This window comes from Numenius arquata, chromosome Z (assembly GCF_964106895.1).
Source record: "Numenius arquata chromosome Z, bNumArq3.hap1.1, whole genome shotgun sequence".
Classification (NCBI taxonomy): Eukaryota; Metazoa; Chordata; class Aves; order Charadriiformes; family Scolopacidae; genus Numenius; species Numenius arquata.
This window is the reverse complement of record NC_133616.1, coordinates 2,928,363-2,946,548: the sequence shown is the minus strand read 5'-3', so window position 1 is coordinate 2,946,548 and position 18,186 is coordinate 2,928,363. Positions and strand designations below refer to the sequence as shown.

The window sequence follows — 18,186 nt, the reverse complement described above, 5'->3', positions numbered from 1 at the left end:
GGGGAAAAGGAAGGGGGGGGGAAAAGGAAGGGGGGGGGAAAAGGAAGGGGGGGGGAAAAGGAAGGGGGGGGGAAAAAGGAAGGGGGGGGGGAAAAGGAAGGGGGGGGGAAAAGGAAGGGGGGGGGAAAAGGAAGGGGGGGGGAAAGGAAGGGGGGGGGGAAAGGAAGGGGGGGGGGAAAAGGAAGGGGGGGGAAAAAGGAAGGGGGGGGAAAAAGGAAGGGGGGGGAAAAAGGAAGGGGGGGGGAAAAAGGAAGGGGGGGGGGAAAAAGGAAGGGGGGGGAAAAAGGAAGGGGGGGGAAAAAGGAAGGGGGGGGGGAAAAGAAGGGGAAAAAGGAAGGGGGGGAAAAAAGGAAGGGAAAAAAAAGGGGGGGAAAAAAAAGGGAATAGCTTTCCTGACAGTTTTTCCCCTCTAAATAAAGCGTTTTTCTTTGCTCACTGAATACGAAACAGAAGAATCACCCCAATCAGTAAATTCATACTGTGGGAATTCTGACTTTAATGGACTAGTCGGGAGGAAAGACGTCAAAGAAGAAAAAGCTGCAGATAATTTCTTGTACCAATTTAAAAATGCACCATATTAAGGCAACATAAAAAAAAAAAAAAATAGTAAGTTGCTCGTTTTTATATCTTTCCATTAAAGGCTCATGAACACAAAGGTCTGCCTAAACCCAGACTCCAAAGTAAACCTCATGGCTCTTGCCCGTACCAACAACTCAGGAAGTCAACCAGAAAAAGCTGTATTTTCTTTTTCCGATATCCAACCAGCATCCGGATTGATTACTCAGCCACTTGACATGTAGAAAGTTACAGATTTAAGAGGTTTGATACGATTTTAATTCAGTTCCCATGACTCCATAGAATCATAAAATGGTTAGAGTTGGAAGGGACCTTAAAACTCATCTAGTTCCAACCCACCTGCCATGGGCAGGGACACCTCCCACCAGACCACGTTGCTCAAAGCCCCATCCAGCCTGGCCTTGAACCCCTCCAGGGATGGAGCAGCCACAGCTTCTCTGGGCAACCTGGGCCAGGCTCTCACCACACTCACAGCAAAGAAGTTCTTCCCCACATCTCATCTCAATCTCCCCTCTGCCAATTTAAAACCATTACCCCTTGTCCTGTCACTACATTTCCTGACAAAGAGTCCCTCTCCGGCTCTCCTGGAGGCTCCCTTCAGATATTGGAAGGCTGCTCTGAGGTCTCCCCGGAGCCTTCTCTTCTCCAGGCTGAACAACCCCAGCTCTCTCAGCCTGTCCTCACAGCAGAGATGCTCCATCCCTCTGATCATCTTCATGGCCCTCCGCTGGACCCCTTCCAACAGGTCCATGTCCTTCCTGTGTTGAGGACTCCAAAGCTGGACACAGAACTCCAGGTGGGGTCTCACGAGCGCAGAGTAGAAGGGTAGAATCACCTCCCGCGACCTGCTGGCCACACTTCTCTTGATGCAGCCCAGGATGCGGTTGGCTTTCTGGGCTACCAGTGCACATTGCTGGCTCATGTTGAGCTTCTCATCCATGAGCTCTCCCAAGTCCTTCTCCTCAGGGCTGCTCTCCAGCCATTCTCCGCCCAACCTGTATTTGTGCCTGGGATTGCTGTGACCCAGGTGAAGACCCTGCACTTGGCTTGGTTGAACTTCATGAGGTCTGCACGGGCCCACCTCTCAAGCCTGTCCAGGTCCCTCTGGATGGCATCCCTTCCCTTCAGCGTGTCGACCATGCCACACAGCTTGGTGTCATCGGCAAACTTGCTGAGGGTGCACTCTATCCCACTGTCCATGTCTCCAACAAAGATGTTAAATAGCACTGGTGCCATTCTATGCAACAAATAAGGATCCATGAAGGAAAAAAAAAAAAAAAAAAAAAAAGACCATGAAGGATTGTGAATTTAGACCCCATTTTTGGCTGAAACCAGAAATTTCTCAGCAGACACTTCTGTAGCCCAAGGGGACTTTACCTGCTTGGCTGCTTTACGCAAGAGGAGATCACAATATACCTTTTATACTGAAAAGCAGGAGACAAACTAAGATTAAATTGCTGGTAGCTTTTCCTTTTACTATCACTTCTGTATATATTACTTATCTCTTACCACTCCTAAATTGTGTGAGGCCCCGGTGGCTTTATCTGCCCAAAACCCGAGACTTGCTCCAGCTGTCACTATCGCTCTCTCCAGGAGAGTCACAGGGGCGGGGGGTGAGCAGCGATTCGTCAGCTCCTTTAATTACTGATGGCCGATTCATAATTATTCCCACTTACTATTCTTTCTTAACACTTGCTGAACTACTAAGAAAATCAACATTATGAGAGGAAGAAAGAACAGCCCATAAAAGCAGATTATTCACTCACAGAATCCCAGAATGATACGGGGTTGGAAGGGACCTCTGGAGATCATCTACTCCAACCCCCTACCAGGGCAGGTCCACCCAGAGCAGGTTGCACAGGAACGTGTCCAGGTGGGTTTTGAATGTCTCCAGAGAAGGAGCCCAGCAGCCAGCTCTGCCTTGACCACACGTTTTCACTTTCATTTTTAGATGGCACAGAAGATTTAAACAATTCCAAAATTGGGCCCAAAAGCCCACCTTTTAGCTCTGCCCCCCTGAAAAAAAAAAAATCAATCCCTCGTTGTGGCAGAATCGTTTTGTGGTGCCACTCTACGAATCACTCTAAGGAATGAACTTGGCTGAAGAAATAAACACTTCTTTTTGCCCTGTTGTTTTTCAGACAGATTAGTTCCTGATGAAACCCAAAGAAGACCCAAATAAACCCTGGAAGGGATAGTGAAAAGGGCAAGAGTATCTCGCATCAGTGTTGCTGACGGAGACACAGCAGCTTCAGAGTCAGTAGCGTTGGGTTTGGCAAACTTTATCTCCCCCCCCCCCCCCCCACAACTACTTTGAGTTCTTCACAGAAACAGATGAAAAAATGTTAACTGGACTGAAAAAATGAATCCAGTATAGAAGAGTAGAATCATAGAATTGGTTAGGTTGGGACCTTTAAGATCATCTAGTCCAACCATCAACCCAACACTGACAAAGCCACCACTGACCCATGTCCCTCAGCACCACGTCTGCCCGGCTTTTAAATACCTCCAGGGATGGTGACTCCACCACTGCCCTGGGCAGCCTCTTCCAAGGCTTGACAACCCTTTCAGGGAAGAAATTTTTCCCAATATCCATCCTAAACCTCCCCTGGTGTAACTTGAGGCCATGTCCTCTTGTCCCATCACCTGTGACTTGGGAGAAGAGACTGATCCCCCCTGGCTACACCTTCCTTTCAGGGAGTTGGAGAGAGCGAGAAGGTCTCCCCTCAGCCTCCTTTTCTCCAGGCTGAACACCCCCAGCTCCCTCAGCCGCTCCTCACAAGACTTGTGCTCCAGACCCCTCACCAGCTTCATTGACCTTCTCTGGACACGCTCCAGAACATTAATGTCTGTCTTACTGTGAGGGCCCCAAAACTGGACATAGCACTCGAGATGGTGCTAGCATAGCACTCGCAGCCCAGAAGGCCAATCGCATCCTGGGCTGCATCAAAAGAAGTGTTGCCAGCAGATCCAGAGAGGTGATTCTGCCACTTTGCTCTGCTCTGGTGAGACCTCACCTGGAGTGCTGTGTGCAGGTCTGGAGCCCTCAATATAGGAAGGACATGGACCTGATGGAGCGGGTCCAGAGGAGGGCCACCAAAATGATCAGGGGGCTGGAGCACCTCTCCTATGAGGACAGGCTGAGGGAGCTGGGGTTGTTCAGCTTGGAGAAAAGGAGGCTCCGGGGAGACCTCATAGCGGCCTTCCAGTACCTGAGGGGGGCCTACAGGAAGGCTGGGGAGGGTCTGTTTACAAAGGCCTGCAGTGACAGGACGAGGGGCAATGGTTTTAAGCTGGAGAAGGGGAGATTTAGATTGGATATTAGGAAAAAATTCTTTACCATGAGGGTGGTGGAACACTGGAACAGGTTGCCCAGGGAGGTGGTTGAGGCCCCTTCCCTTGAGATATTCAAGGTGAAGCTCGACGAGGCCCTGGGCAACCTGGTCTAGTAGGAGGTGTCCCTGCTGACTGCGGGGAGGTCGGACTAGATGACCTTTGGAGGTCCCTTCCGGCCTGGACCAATCTATGAATCTATGAATGGTGCCTCACCAGTGCCCAATCCTGCTGGCCACACTGTTCCTGATACAGGCCAGGATGCTGGTGGCCTTCTTGGCCACCTGCGCACGCTGCTGGCTCATATTCAGCTGCTGTTGACCAACACCCCCAGGTCCTTTTCCACCTGGAGCATTCACGGGGAGTAAATGAGTAATGCTCAAGAACTCTACAAAGAACCACATAAAGAGAGATTAATGTATACAGTCAGGTAGGGCTGGGGAAAGAAAGCAAAAGAAAGAACCAAGAAGATGACAAATGGATGAATAGAGGATGAGATCAACCACAGTCAAAGGGGAAAGCAGTGCCATTAAAAGATCAGACACAATATCATGTCTTCATCTTTTTCAGACTAGAAAGCCAGTAAATCACCAACCCTAAAGGAAAGACCCCGGGCTCCTGCTTTTGGGGATTAATGACTATTGTTCCTCAGAAGATCCAACTGGGTTTGGCAGCCCAAAAGGTCTTCCTTTGGCAACTGTGATCAGCAGTACCTGGACTAATTTGGAACAGCTTCTGTAAAGCAAAGCACTCTTCACATATTCCTCACTAGAGAGAAAACATACATGGAAAAGGGTTAAAAACCCCACAATTTTTATTTACACACACAGATTCAAATTTCAAGGTAAATTTCAACAATGACTTCGGGGTGTTGGTGGATGAGAAGTTCAACGTGAGCTGGCACTGTGCACTGGCAGCCCAGAAAGCCACCTGCAGCCTGGGCTGCATCCCCAGCAGCGTAGAGAGCAGGGCCAGGGGGGGATTCTGCCCCTCTGCTCCGCTCTGGGGAGACACCCCCTGCAGGGCTGCCTCCAGCTCTGGGGCCACCAACACCAGAAGGACATGGACCTGTTGGAGCGGTGCCAGAGGAGATGCTGCGAGGGCTGGAGCCCCTCTGCTGTGAGGACAGGCTGAGAGAGCTGGGGTTGTTCAGCCTGGAGAAGAGAAGGCTCCGGGGAGACCTTAGAGCCCCTTCCAGTCCCTCAGGGGGCTCCAGGAAAGCTGGGGAGGGACTCTGGATCAGGGAGGGCAGCCATAGGAGGAGGGGGAAGGATTTTAAACTGAAAGAGGGGAGATTGAGATGAGATCTGGGGAAGAACTTCTTTGCTGTGAGGGTGGTGAGACCCTGGCCCAGGTTGCCCAGAGAAGCTGTGGCTGCCCCATCCCTGGAAGGGTTCAAGGCCAGGGTGGATGGGGCTTGGAGCAACGTGGTCTGGTGGGAGGTGTCCCTGCCCAGGGCATGGGGGAGTGGAACTTGGTGATCTTTAAGGTCCCTTCCAACCCAAACCATGCTGTGATTCTATGATCCAGAGAATATGACCCTTTTCTCCTTGGGGATCATATTAATCCCATCTATGCAATAATTTGAGGAAGCAGGATAGATCTTTTACTCTAAAATATCACCAGTTACCTCCATGAAAACATCACACCGCACTTACACAGCTCCCAATTAACACTTGCTAGCAATCACCTACCATAAACACACAGATTTTGCAACACACAATTGGAAAAAGTAATTTGAAGAGAGAAGAAAACTTTAAATTGCGTCCTGTTTGACAGGTGAAAACTGGCCGCTTTCCCCAACCGTCCCAAACCAGCATCTTGCTCCTGTCAAAAGCACGACCTCCACTCCAGCCTCATTAAAACAAAACAAGGGTTAACTCGTTATTTGGCGAGCTTTCAATCTCAGAAATGAGCATTGACCTCCATCGTTGGGTTCCTGCAGGCAAGGTTCTCTGATTTAGACAACGGCCGAGGGGGCTCTCCAGCCAACATCGCCTCCACATCATTTGTCAAACGCATCTCTCAGGTAGATGCGACTTAATGGGAGATTTCTGTTTCCTTCCAATTATGAAGCTGCACAAAAAAAGATGCCGCTAAAAATATCTCCCTTCCAGCCACCAGGCAAGAGCACCATCTGGTGTTCAGCTAATTAAACTTTCAACCTAATTTTGGATCGGGTTTTTTTTGTTTGTTTGTTTGTTTGTTTGCTTGGGTTTTTTTACTTCTGTTTCTTGTTTGAGGGCTTGTGATTTGGTCAGTTTTGTGTTTTGTTTTGCTTTTTCTAAGCAAACTTACTCTGCACTGGATATCGCTCCGTGAAATAAGCACAAAAAAGCTGCAAAGTAAGCTCAGAAAAAACTCCTTTAATTTAGTTGGGGGAGGGAGAAGCAGAAGAACAGCTGAAAGAAATTGCTGGGGTTTTATATGTATTTATTTCCCCCTAAAAACAACCCCAAAATCAAAAAATGCGTCATTATATGACTTCTTAGAATATTGTCCATCTTGTTAGACACGGGTAGGATGCAAATAATTCTTGAGTTTTCAGGGATTTTATAGAAAAAATGACTCTCCCCTCACCCACTGCCAATTAGGTACCACCTTTTATGAGCTTTACAACCTTTCACAACACTGTACCTTCTTGCTACCCTCTGGCTCTTCCCTCCATGCAGAATCTTTAAGGTCCCTTCCAACTCTAACCATTCTACGAAGCCAAAATCCTTCTTTCCTCCTCACTCTTTACAAAAAGAGCGCCTAGTAAATGCCTCCCAGTTGTTTACCTTCACCATTTGCCCTCCCAGTTACGTGAGCTGTCACTTTGTCACCGACACTCAAGTAGGAGACACAGATTGGCTACCGGACCTGCTCCTAATTCTTCTGAAAATAAACATATCCCTCTGCTTTCAGAACCTACTGGGCACAAAACACAGCACAGGGCTAAGTCACGTAACATGTAAACTCATTAGAAATTGGATTCCCTTCTTCATTCCATCGCTAATTTATATTCTAGGTTCGAGAAATCAGAGCAGTCATAAATCTGCACTAGTTTTTCACCTTCTGAAAAAAAAAAAAAAAAAACCAAAAAACACCCTTGACTGTCATTCGTATTGACAGGAGCTCTGTTTTAATACCAAAAGAATAATAATAATTGAAAGACGGCGATAAAATTGGCCACAACAGCTCTCAAACAAGTTTCCAATTTATTAGAGATTAAAAGCGTTCCCAATTTTAGCAGTAACACACGGTGGCCTATTTAAGCCTGTTACACAAGTGGTTTGACGTGGTTATGAAGAGCGGTTGAAGGAGCTGGGACTGTTTAGTCTGAGGAAGAGGAGGCTGAGGGGAGACCTCATCACTCTCTACAACTACTTGAAAGGACACTGTAGAGAGGTTGGTGCTGGTCTCTTCGCACAGGTAATTAATGACAGAACGAGAGGGAATGGCTTCAAGCTCCAGCAGGGTAGGTCTAGACTGAACATTAGGAAAGAATTTTTCACAGAAAGAGTGGTCGGGCATTGGAACAGGCTGCCCAGGGAGGGGGTTGAGTCACCATCCCTGGATGAGTTTAAGAGCCGTTTAGATGTGGTGTTGGGGGATATGATATAGGGGAGAACTTTGTAGTGTAGGGTAGATGGTTGGACTCGATGATCCCAAGGGTCTCTTCCAACCTGGATGATTCTATGATTCTATGACCCTTTGCGAAAAATAGCCAGAAAATACTGTTAATAATAAAGGAGGCAAATAAGACATTCACCTGAGAGAAAAGTATCAGATTAACACTGTGAACTGTAAAACCAGTTTAAGTGATACTCAAAAGTATTAAGTACTAGCAGATTGTTCTTGTAAGATTGATAATACACAGGGTAATGAACTTGAGTTAACAGAAATCAAAAGGATTTACGTTCGGTATTTCTGAAGATGTGCTACGGATCCTCACAAAAATATTAACTCTGTTTCTATCTACAGCACTTTCCAGAGCGAAGAGACATGCCAAAGTTGAATTTTAGATATTTAGAAAACATATTTTAAGGAGATAACAGGCAAGGCTTCTTTTGAAAATGTAAAAGTTCTGGGAGAACTTTGTAGAGTAGGGTTGAAGGTTGGACTCGATGATCCCAAGGGTCTTTTCCAACCTGAATGATTCTATGATTCTAAAAGAGGTGGGGAAAAAAGCCCTATAGACTAAGAAAATCAACAGTTAACCTAAAATTAAGTTATGGAAGATGCATAGTCCACCGTAAGTCAAGAGGAAACATCACACATTGGGAGTCTTCTGCAACTCCAGAAACACCAGAAGGCTTTCTCAAAGAAAAAAAAAAAAAGCACCCAAAAGCAACCATAAAAAAAATAAAACAACCAAAAGAAATAAATAAAAGCTCCCCCAAAACACTACAGACCCTACTTCCGATCTTCCCCAGGAGAACGAATAGAAATTAGAGCTATTATCAAGACAGGAACCCACAGGGATGGAAGAGGTGGCGGAAAGAGCATCCAAAATTAGAAACAACAGTCCCTATTACACAGGCATTCCTGCGCTACCTAAATCAGGAATAATTAACATAACCACTCATTTGCCTTTAGACTCACGACTTCTATAATTATATTAACAAGTCGAATTCTTCAACGAGCACCCTCTTACCTGTTTGTTGGGGTGGTAAAGCTAAAAGACAGCAGCTGATTCCAGAAGGGATCGTTCTCCGAGATGGGCTCTGCTCCCGATAATTTTTTTAAGTACTCATTTTCGGGAAGCTCGCTGATGCTGCTGCTGTTGGCTCCCATCTTCTTTATCTGGCAAATCTCTTTCTAAATTCTCATTTCTTCAAGAAAAAAAAAAAAAAAAAAAAGAAAAAAGAGAGAAACATTGAAATTCTTTTGTGCAAATAAGGAATACAAAGACCCTAAATTTGCTATCGGTGAAGCTTTAGTTCACTCTTTTGAACGGTTACTGAAATGCAGAAAATAGGTGCATAAGAAGGCATTAAAAGGATTTTCTTTCAACAAACTTAGGACAATATCATCTTCATTCAAGGAATTTAAAAGTTACTGTCGTCGTGTCACTTGGATTTACATAAATTGCACTCGGCAAGACCACGGTGTCACAGCTGTATCGATATCAAGGCTGCCACCAGTGGGAAAACTGCAGGGAATTCACATTTTAAATGGGGATGTTAAGTTGACAAGCTATTAGAAAATATGTTTTCCAATTAAATATGCGTAGATAATCTAAGCAAATTACTCCCATCGTCAGTTAATTCCTGCGTGCCATCAATAATTTACACCTTGAAAGCCCCTACCCCTATCAGTGCTGCACAGATAACCTGCATTTAGTGAGGAAAGGTCCTACTGACCAAACATCAACCTCCCGATCTCTGTAAAAGAATCTGCTTTTTCACAGAATCATAGAATCCTCTAGGTTGGAAGGGACCGTTAAGATCATCTAGTCCAACCATCAACCTAACTCTGACAAAAACACAAAACCACATCACTAAACACTATGTCAACCCAGCTTTTAAATACCTCCAGGGATGGTGACTCCACCACTGCCCTGGGCAGCCCATTCCACGGCTTAATAACCCTTTCCGTGGAAAAATTTTTCCTAATATCCATCCTAAACCTCCCCTGGTGCAACTTGAGGCCGGTTGCTCTTGTCCCATCGCCTGGTCCTTGGGAGAAGAGACCGACCCTCCCCGGCTACACCCTCCTTTCAGGGAGTTGTAGAGAGCGAGAAGGTCTCCCCTCAGCCTCCTTTTCTCCAGGCTGAACACCCCCAGCTCCCTCAGCCGCTCCTCACAAGACTTGTGCTCCAGACCCCTCACCAGCTCCGTTGCCCTTCTCTGGACCTGCTCCAGCACCTCAAATGTCTTTTTTGTGGTCAGGGGCCCAAAAACTGGACACGGCACTCGAGGTGGGGCCTCACTAGTGCCCAGGACAGGGGGACGATCACCTCCTGAGTCCTACTCACCACGCTGTTCCTGACACAGGCCAGGACGCTGGTGACCTTCTTGGCCACCTGGGCACACTGCTGGCTCATGTTCAGCCAACAGTCAACCAACACCCCCAGCTCCTTTCCTGCTCCTTTCCCAGCTCCAGCCACTCTGCCCCAGGCCTGTAGTGTCCATGGGGTTGGTGTGACCCAAGTGCAGGACCCGACACTTGGCCTTGATGAACCTCATCCCATTGGCCTCGGCCCATCCAGCCAGCCTGTCCAGATCCCTCTGCAAAGCCTTTCTACCCTCCAGCAGATCAACATTCCCACCCAACTTGGTGTCATCTGCAAACTTACTGAGGGTGCACTCGATCACACTCGACACACCGACAGTTGACCAACACCCTCAGGTCCTTTTCCACCGGGGAGCTCCAGCCACTCTGCCCCAGGCCTGGAGCACTGCATGGGGTTGGTGTGACCCAAGTGCAGGACCCGACACTTGGCCTTACTGAACCTCATATGTTTTGAAACACCACCACAGAAGTTGGCAGAGACACACTCCAAAACCTCTTTTCATTGCTAGCTGTGTTGACATTTCAGTTCTCCATGCTGCTTATCAGCACTTCTCACCTTTATAAACAATTTCATTAAAGAAAAAAACACCATGACGCTATTAACTCAGTGCCAGGGATGCTCCTAAGCATCTCACACCTTTCCAGGACACCAACTTCCATAATTTTCTGTCTTTTGAGAAGAAATAAATGTGACGAATAGCTTCAAAAGTTTATATTTTAAAAAAAAAAAGCATCCCCATCAATATAAAAACGCTGTGCAATGTATTACTGCATAACCTAAATATTCATTCCTGAGCTGGCATAAGACATAAGAACAGGGACGGCTTTATTAGAAGATGCAAGATCCTACCCAGGAGGAACTTCTCCCCTTGTCTCAAAGATATAGGATCTGTTTAAGAGAATCACTACTGGAGTTACTTCCAAGAAAAGCCCATTCCAGTAGCGGTTAATATTAATAAAGAACAGTATAAAACCAAGGAAAACTTATTTAAAAGAAATTAAGGAGATGCAAGGAAAAGCTGTGATCTTTGCAGCCATCATGGAGGCTACAAGAGGAACTTATATTCGAGATTTAGAGCGAATGCACAGGACCCAAATATTTCAGAAATTAAATGCCAGCATATATGGAGAGTAAAATATGGGATATAATAACCCTATAGACCTTTCTATGTCTCATTTAACAAAAAGCTCTGAAGACACAGCACTTGCAGAAGGCATTTTTGTCACGGGGACTACCTGGAAGAAGAGAAATCGAAAAGTGGTCCAGGAGTGAACACGGAAGTTTGTGCCAGGGAATTCCTTGGAGAAGCATTAAAGGATTATAGAATGTAATTCATAGACTCATAGAATGGTTAGAGTTGGAAGGGACCTTAAAGATCATCCAGTTCCAACCCCCCTGCCCTGGGCAGGGACACCTCCCACCAGACCACGTTGCTCAAAGACCCATCCAGCCTGGCCTTGAACCCCTCCAGGGATGGAGCAGCCACAACTTCCCTGGGCAACCTGTTCCAGTGCCTCACCACCCTCACAGCAAAGAATTTCCTCCTCATATCTAATCTGAATCTCCCCTCTTCCAATTTAAAACCATTACCCCTTGTCCTGTCACTACACTTCCTGACAAAGAGTCCCTCTCTGGTTCTCCTGTAGGCTCCCTTCAGATATTGGAAGGCTGCTATGAGGTCTCCCCAGAGCCTTCTCTTCTCCAGGCTGAACAACCCCAGCTCTCTCAGCCTGTCTTCATAGGGGAGGTGCTCCAGCCCTCTGATCATCTTAATTAGTTTAAGAGGATTTCCAGAACTTTGGTTGAATGTTTACTTAGAACAGAAATGAATGCATCTTACTTGAATACAAATTTTGCCGCATTAAAGAAAAAAGCCCAAGACTCAGCGTACGCCAAGTGACCGAAAAATAAGGCACTAATTCTTTTCTTTTTTTCTCTAAGTGAAATAAATGTCAAGCCATTGAGATCTGCCAAAAGAATCCAACTGCTACCTAAACGCTTGGAGAAGTAGGCAGTAGATCTGTGGAATTTAAGAGCTTTTCCGTCTACTCCTTCTACTCTTAGAGTAATAAAATAAACAGATTTTTCTCCAGGAGGTTTTGTTCCTCTAAAAACATCATATTCAATATATTCCTCTAAAGAAAAAAAAAACTCAGCAAGTTCTACTGATACTTACTGTCGATGACCATACTGAGAAACAACATACCCCAACATACAAGGGGTGTAACAAAACTAACTCCTTCCACTCAGGAATTTATGTTATCTCAAAACTCGCTAAAGTTCTCTGTGATGCCTTTACGATGACGCCCGAGCACCTTCAGCTCCTACAACCTGAAGGGCCCTAAACCCAACTTTAAATAAGACATTTCTAAGCAACTACAGCCACCAGGTGATGGAGGAAAGAAGTCTTTCCTTCCAAGTTGGTAAATATCCTACAGGATAACGTCTAAAAATAATTAAAAATAAATAGTCAACATTTAATTTCCTGGTGTTCTAACAAAGGTAACAGATTAAACCAGATTACACAGAATCACAGAATGATATGGGGTTGGAAGGGAACACTGGAGATCATCTAGTCCAACCCCCTGCCAAAGCAGGTCCACCCAGAGCAGGTCCCACAGGAACCCGTCCAGGTAGGTTTTGAATGTCTCCAGAGGAGACGACTCCACCACCTCTCTGGGCAGCCTCTGCCAGGGCTCTGACACCCTCACAGCAAAGAAGGTCCTCCTCATGTTTAGATGGAACTTCTTATGTTCAAGTTTGTGCCCGTTCCCTCTTGTCCTGTCCCTGGGCACCACTGAAAAAAGACTGGCCCCATCCTCCTGACACCCACCCTTGAAGTATTTATAGGCCTTGATCAGATCCCCCCTCAGGCTTCTCTTCTCCAGACTCAAAAGACCCAAGTCCCTCAGCCTTTCCTCATCAGAGAGATGCTCCAGGCCCCTCATCATCTTTGTAGCCCTCTGCTGTCCCCTCTCCAGCAGTTCCCTGTCCTTCTTGAACTGGGGAGCCCAGAACTGGACCCATTGCTTAAAAAAAAAAAAAAAAAAAAAAAAAAATCAATAAAAAAAAGATTTTGTGCAAAATAGGAGGAGACAGAAAAGCTGTTTTTTATGAAAAATAGAACCGTCCCCCAGGACTCAGTATTGGGGCCGGTTCTCTTTAACATCTCTATCAATGATCTGGACAAGGGGATTGAGGGCACCCTCAATAAGTTTGCAGAAGACACCAAATAGGGTGGGAGTGTTGACCTGCTGGAGGGTAGAAAGGCTTCGCAGAGGGATCTAGACTGGCTGGATGGATGGGCTGAGGCCAATGGGATGAGGTTCAACAAGACCCAGTGCCGGGTCCTGCACTTGGGTCACACCAACCCCATGGACACTACAGGCCTGGGGCAGAGCAGCTGGAGCTGGGAAAGGAGTGGGAAAGGAGCTGGGGGTGTTGTTCGACTGTTGGCTGAACATGAGCCAGCAGTGTGCCCAGGTGGCCAAGAAGGTCACCAGCATCCTGGCCTGTATCAGGAACAGCGTGGTGAGTAGGACTCGAGAAGTGATGGTCCCCCTTTACTGGGCAATGGTGAGGCCCCACCTCGAGGGCTGGGTCCAGTTTTGGGCCCCTCACCACAAAAAAGACATTGAGGGGCTGGACCGGGTCCAGGGAAGGTCAACAGAGCTGGTGAGGGGTCTGGAGCACAAGTCTTGTGAGGAGCGGCTGAGGGAGCTGGGGGTGTTCAGCCTGGAGAAAAGGAGGCTGAGGGGAGACCTTCTCGCTTTCTACAACTCCCTGAAAGGAGGGTGTAGCCGAGGGGGGTCGGTCTCTTCTCCCAAGGAACAGGCGATAGGACAAGAGCAACCGGCCTCAAGTTGCACCAGGGGATGTTTTGGATGGATATTAGGAAAAATTTTTCCACGGAAAGGGTTATTAAGCCTTGGAATGGGCTGCCCAGGGAAGTGGTTGAGGCAGCATCCCTGGAGGTATTTAAAAGACGGGTTGACATAGTGCTGAGGGACATGGTTTAGTGATGGTTTTTATCAGAGTTAGGTTGATGGTTGGACTAGATGATCTTAAAGGTCCCTTCCAACCTGGACAATTCTACGTTTCTACACTCTTTTGGAGAACCTGGTTGACCATAAGGGGGTTTACCTTTGCCCTCAAGGAGCAAATACCATCTTTCACACCTTTTTAAATACTGGTTAAATTCTCCATTTCTCCTCTATCCGCTATTTTTTGGACTCTACCAAGTTTGATGGCTACCATCTGAGGTCATGAAAGTCTCCACTGTATCTACAGTCCTATAATATATTTTCTCACACTAAACATTCACCGGGTACCAAAGTTTGGTTCCTTAAAGCTCAAGCCCTCAAGACAGATGTACTTTTAGACTGCAATAAAAAACTAAACACAATTATTAAGTGGTCCACGCAACACTTAAGTTTAAGAAAAATAAAGAAAACTACATCTTAAAGTCTTTAGGTAGCCCTCAAGATAATTTCATCTGATTTTTCCACTGTTTACTCTCCTGGATGAGGAAACACAGCATCTTTTTTGGTCCACCTGGCCAGTAACTTGCTCTAGTGGCTTCCTCTTCTGTAGCAAGAGCCTGAACAACTCAGTGACGTTAATACAGTCCTTACTGGGCTCCACTGAAGCCTAAAGGGTCTCACATGCAGCAGAAGTGATTAATCTCGATAGATTTACTACAGGCAAAGAAGGTCCCTCATAGGGAAGGCAAACAGCAGCTGGAAAAAAAAAACAGCAACGTTAATACTGTGTTTTCTGTTCCAGCTCCTTTTCCACACGCATTTTACGTAGGAGTCAGTTGTCAATAAAAGTCTAATTTTGAAGAGCAAAATCTGCTTATTTCACATCCCACCTACAGGACAGTTGTTCCGCTCACAGAAAGGGATTTTTCAAGCCCTTTTCGGTTCCAAGCAGCGGAAATCGGATGTAAACGAGTCCAGGCACCGTGGTCATTGACCAACCTGCTCGACGAGAGATGCTATAAATCACCTTTCTCTGCTGGTTGACCCTACGGTAATCCCACAGTTTGCCGACTGTTAATAAAACGTTCTGAAAAGGAGGTGAGAAAAATCAAACCCTAAATTCTATAAATGAGACCGAGATGCACAGCTTACGTATTTTTCGCAGTACCAACTCAGGAACCTAACACATATTTTATTTCATTCTTTACAATCACTAACCAACGGGTCAGCGTTGTGGTGATCGAATCTACTAATTTCGATCGCTACCCTGTTTACTAGTCTCAAAATAGCTTATTTCAGATGAACTACTAGTCACCTTCACACCCTTGTCCTGAACTGGAACTACTGACTCATAGGCATAAAAAAAAACAAAAACAAACCACCCCCCTTGCTCAAACCGCCTTTCTCTAAAGTTATACAAGATCCAAAAAAGCTCGATGTAAAAATGCCGTTCCTTCTTACCGTTCCAAACTGACCTAAACCCCAAAACTATCATATTTCCATCCACCGCGTATCTGCCCTTACATTAGCACACGCCCGTTAAGTGACACGACTAATTAATATTAAGCTTCTTTGTCCTCTCTCCCCTCAGTCACATTTTTTTTTTTTTTCCAGAGGCAAAAGAGCAGGTGAATATTACGCCTCTCAAAGGAGCTTTCGCTGACGGGACTCAAGTCCCACAAACACCTTTCTCTTAAGAAGTTGATGTCACTTCGGAGAGATTTCCTTTCACTTTTACAGGTAAATAAGCATTTGCAGCATTTAAGTACCTCCTTGTCTAATTTACACACATGCAACAAAACGTGTCTCCCTTTCATTAATATAAAATTCCACAAGATGTATTAAGCACTCCTTAATTTTGTCCATTTTTAATGCTGCCAGTCACACTCCCCCACTAAAACACAGTATTTGTGGCCAAACCTCCCTGAAGGTGAAAAAGCCTCTAACATTTGTCCCAAATTAACAAAATTGAAAGCTGCAAAAAGCGTAAAGATCATTTTCCTGACCTCCTAACCCAATTCCAGTCCTCATATTTTATTGACTAATTACTGCACCAATTGGAGGGTAGAATGACAACATCCGTTTTAGAAATACATCCAGTTATAGAGGGAAGGAGAGGCGGTGTGGGGACAATCAAAAAGGAAAATTATCTCTATCCTTACTCTTCCATTCCTACATCCCAGGTTAAAGTCAGAACTCAAACACAGCCAGTGTTTTCCAAAACAAATGCAGAAATAATTGCTTTAATTTGATTAGCAAACCACCATTAGGAAGGAGAAAGGCTGGGTCAAGCACACCTTATATTTCTGTGTCAAAGGCTCGACTTCTCTCCACCTGTTAATTAACTCCTACGGGTATATAACGTATTTTTCCAAAGTTTTTCAAGGAATGAAAATTTAAAGGCTAATTCTTCTCTTTGCAGTGGGCAGATGTTTCTTTAAAGCTTTTGTTTGCCCTCCCCAGTGAGATTCCTGCTGCTTGCGGGACAGCTGTACTGGAACTGTAAAATGAGAAGAACAAACTGAACTTTAAACGAGAATATCAACAGAATACGGAGCTTAAAAAAAGGCAACTAATCAAATATATACCCAACCCATACTGAGACATAGCTTTACAGCTTAAGAATATACTACCTATCAGTACCAGTATTACTGGTTTGACCATTTCTTCCCCCAGTGGTCGAAAAGAGCCAATGGAAAGCAGCAATGGCTCTCAAACGTACAATTTTACACAAACTCCCTGATAATATATGACGGATTATAGTGTTGGAAATTTTATTCAATATAAAAATATTTTATGAGTATTGATTAATTTGTCCTTTTTTTTTTTCTTTTTTTTTTACACTCACTATACTACCTAAAAATCAATTAATAGTAATTCATTCAGTTACTATCACAATTTAAATGGGCAACTGGGTTGCATAAAACGAGTCGTGCTAAACCTAACACAATTTAATAATTTAAGTAGCTAATAACTTGGTATAGCTACCTCTTTATGGAAGGGATGATAAGATTAAGCAATGTGCCCTTGTGGCCAAGAAGGCCAATGGCATCCTGGGGGGCATCAGGAAGAGTGTGACCAGCAGGTGGAGGGAGGTCATCCTCCCCCTCTGCTCTGCCCTGGGGAGGCCCCAGCTGGAGCACTGGGTCCAGTTCTGGGCTCCCCAGTTCAAGAAGGAGAGGCAACTGCTGGAGAGGGGACAGCAGAGGGCTGCAAAGATGATGAGGGGCCTGGAGCATCTCTCTGATTAGGAAAGGCTGAGGGACTTCTTGGGTCTTTTGAGTCTGGAGAAGAGAAGACTGAGAGGGAACCTCATCAATGCTGAGCAATATCTAAAGGGTGGGTGTCAGGAGGATGGGGCCAGTCTTTTTTCAGTGGTGCCCAGAGACAGAACAAGAGGAAACGGGCACAAACTTGAACATAAGAAGTTCCACCTCAACATGAGGAGGAACTTCTTTCCTGTGAGGGTGGCAGAGCCCTGGAAGAGGCTGCCCAGAGAGGTGGGGGAGTCTCCTTCTCTGGAGACATTCCAACCCCACCTGGACACGTTCCTGTGCGACCTGCTCTGGGTGGACCTGCTCTGGCAGGGGGTTGGACTAGATGATCTCCAGAGGTGCCTTCCAACCCCCTATCATCCTGTGATTCTGTGATTACTGTTACAAGTATTTAAGATTTTCTCCCTATTTCCCTCACAGATATCAATAAAACTTGCCTAATGACCAAAGTGATGTTTCAAAAAGAAAAATTCAACTACCTTATAGGCTTCAGAAAGATGCTTAGATGCTCATTAAAACCTTTGCATTTTTTAATATTGGTATATTTTGCCGTATTTCAAAGGTTATACTATTATTTCAGCATCTGTACTCTTTCCATAATGGGGCATTACGCATATTTTTACAACAGAGCTATTTTTATCTGCTTTAAATGCTTCCCACAGCTGTAAATCCATCCACAGCATAAAAAATGCATGTTGTACCGAAGGCCAAATCTGTTTTGTATATACACCTAATTTTACATCACACTACACGTCACGATTTATATCGCCTATCCCCAACGTGGGTCTGCTGCAAATGAAATTCTACTTGCCAAAAAGAGCAATTACTACAAGGTGCAACGGGTTTTCCACTCTAGAGAATACACTTTGAAGAAATATCATCTTTCACCATCCACTTCGACAACGGTTCATCAGCCACCAAAGAGGAGTTCCTACTTTTAACACCTTCCTGATGTTAAAACCACCCTGGGATCTTCCGATTCATCTCACAAAATCACCGGGAGTACCACAATCATCGA

General features: G+C 45.5%; 1 protein-coding gene across 13 annotated transcripts in view; it reads right to left on the bottom strand.

Moving 5' to 3' along the window:
• DYM (dymeclin) overlaps nt 1–18,186 on the bottom strand; it is a 264,015-nt gene that overhangs the window by 244,593 nt on the left and 1,236 nt on the right. For 12 of the 13 annotated variants that reach the window (XM_074165630.1, XM_074165639.1, XM_074165633.1 and 9 more), the window contains exon 1: nt 8,549–8,688. In XM_074165630.1, coding sequence (XP_074021731.1) covers nt 8,549–8,688 — 140 coding nt within the window. Of the gene's footprint in view, nt 1–8,548; nt 8,727–18,186 lie in introns of those variants that run through there. The other variant, XM_074165634.1, reaches the window with a different exon arrangement.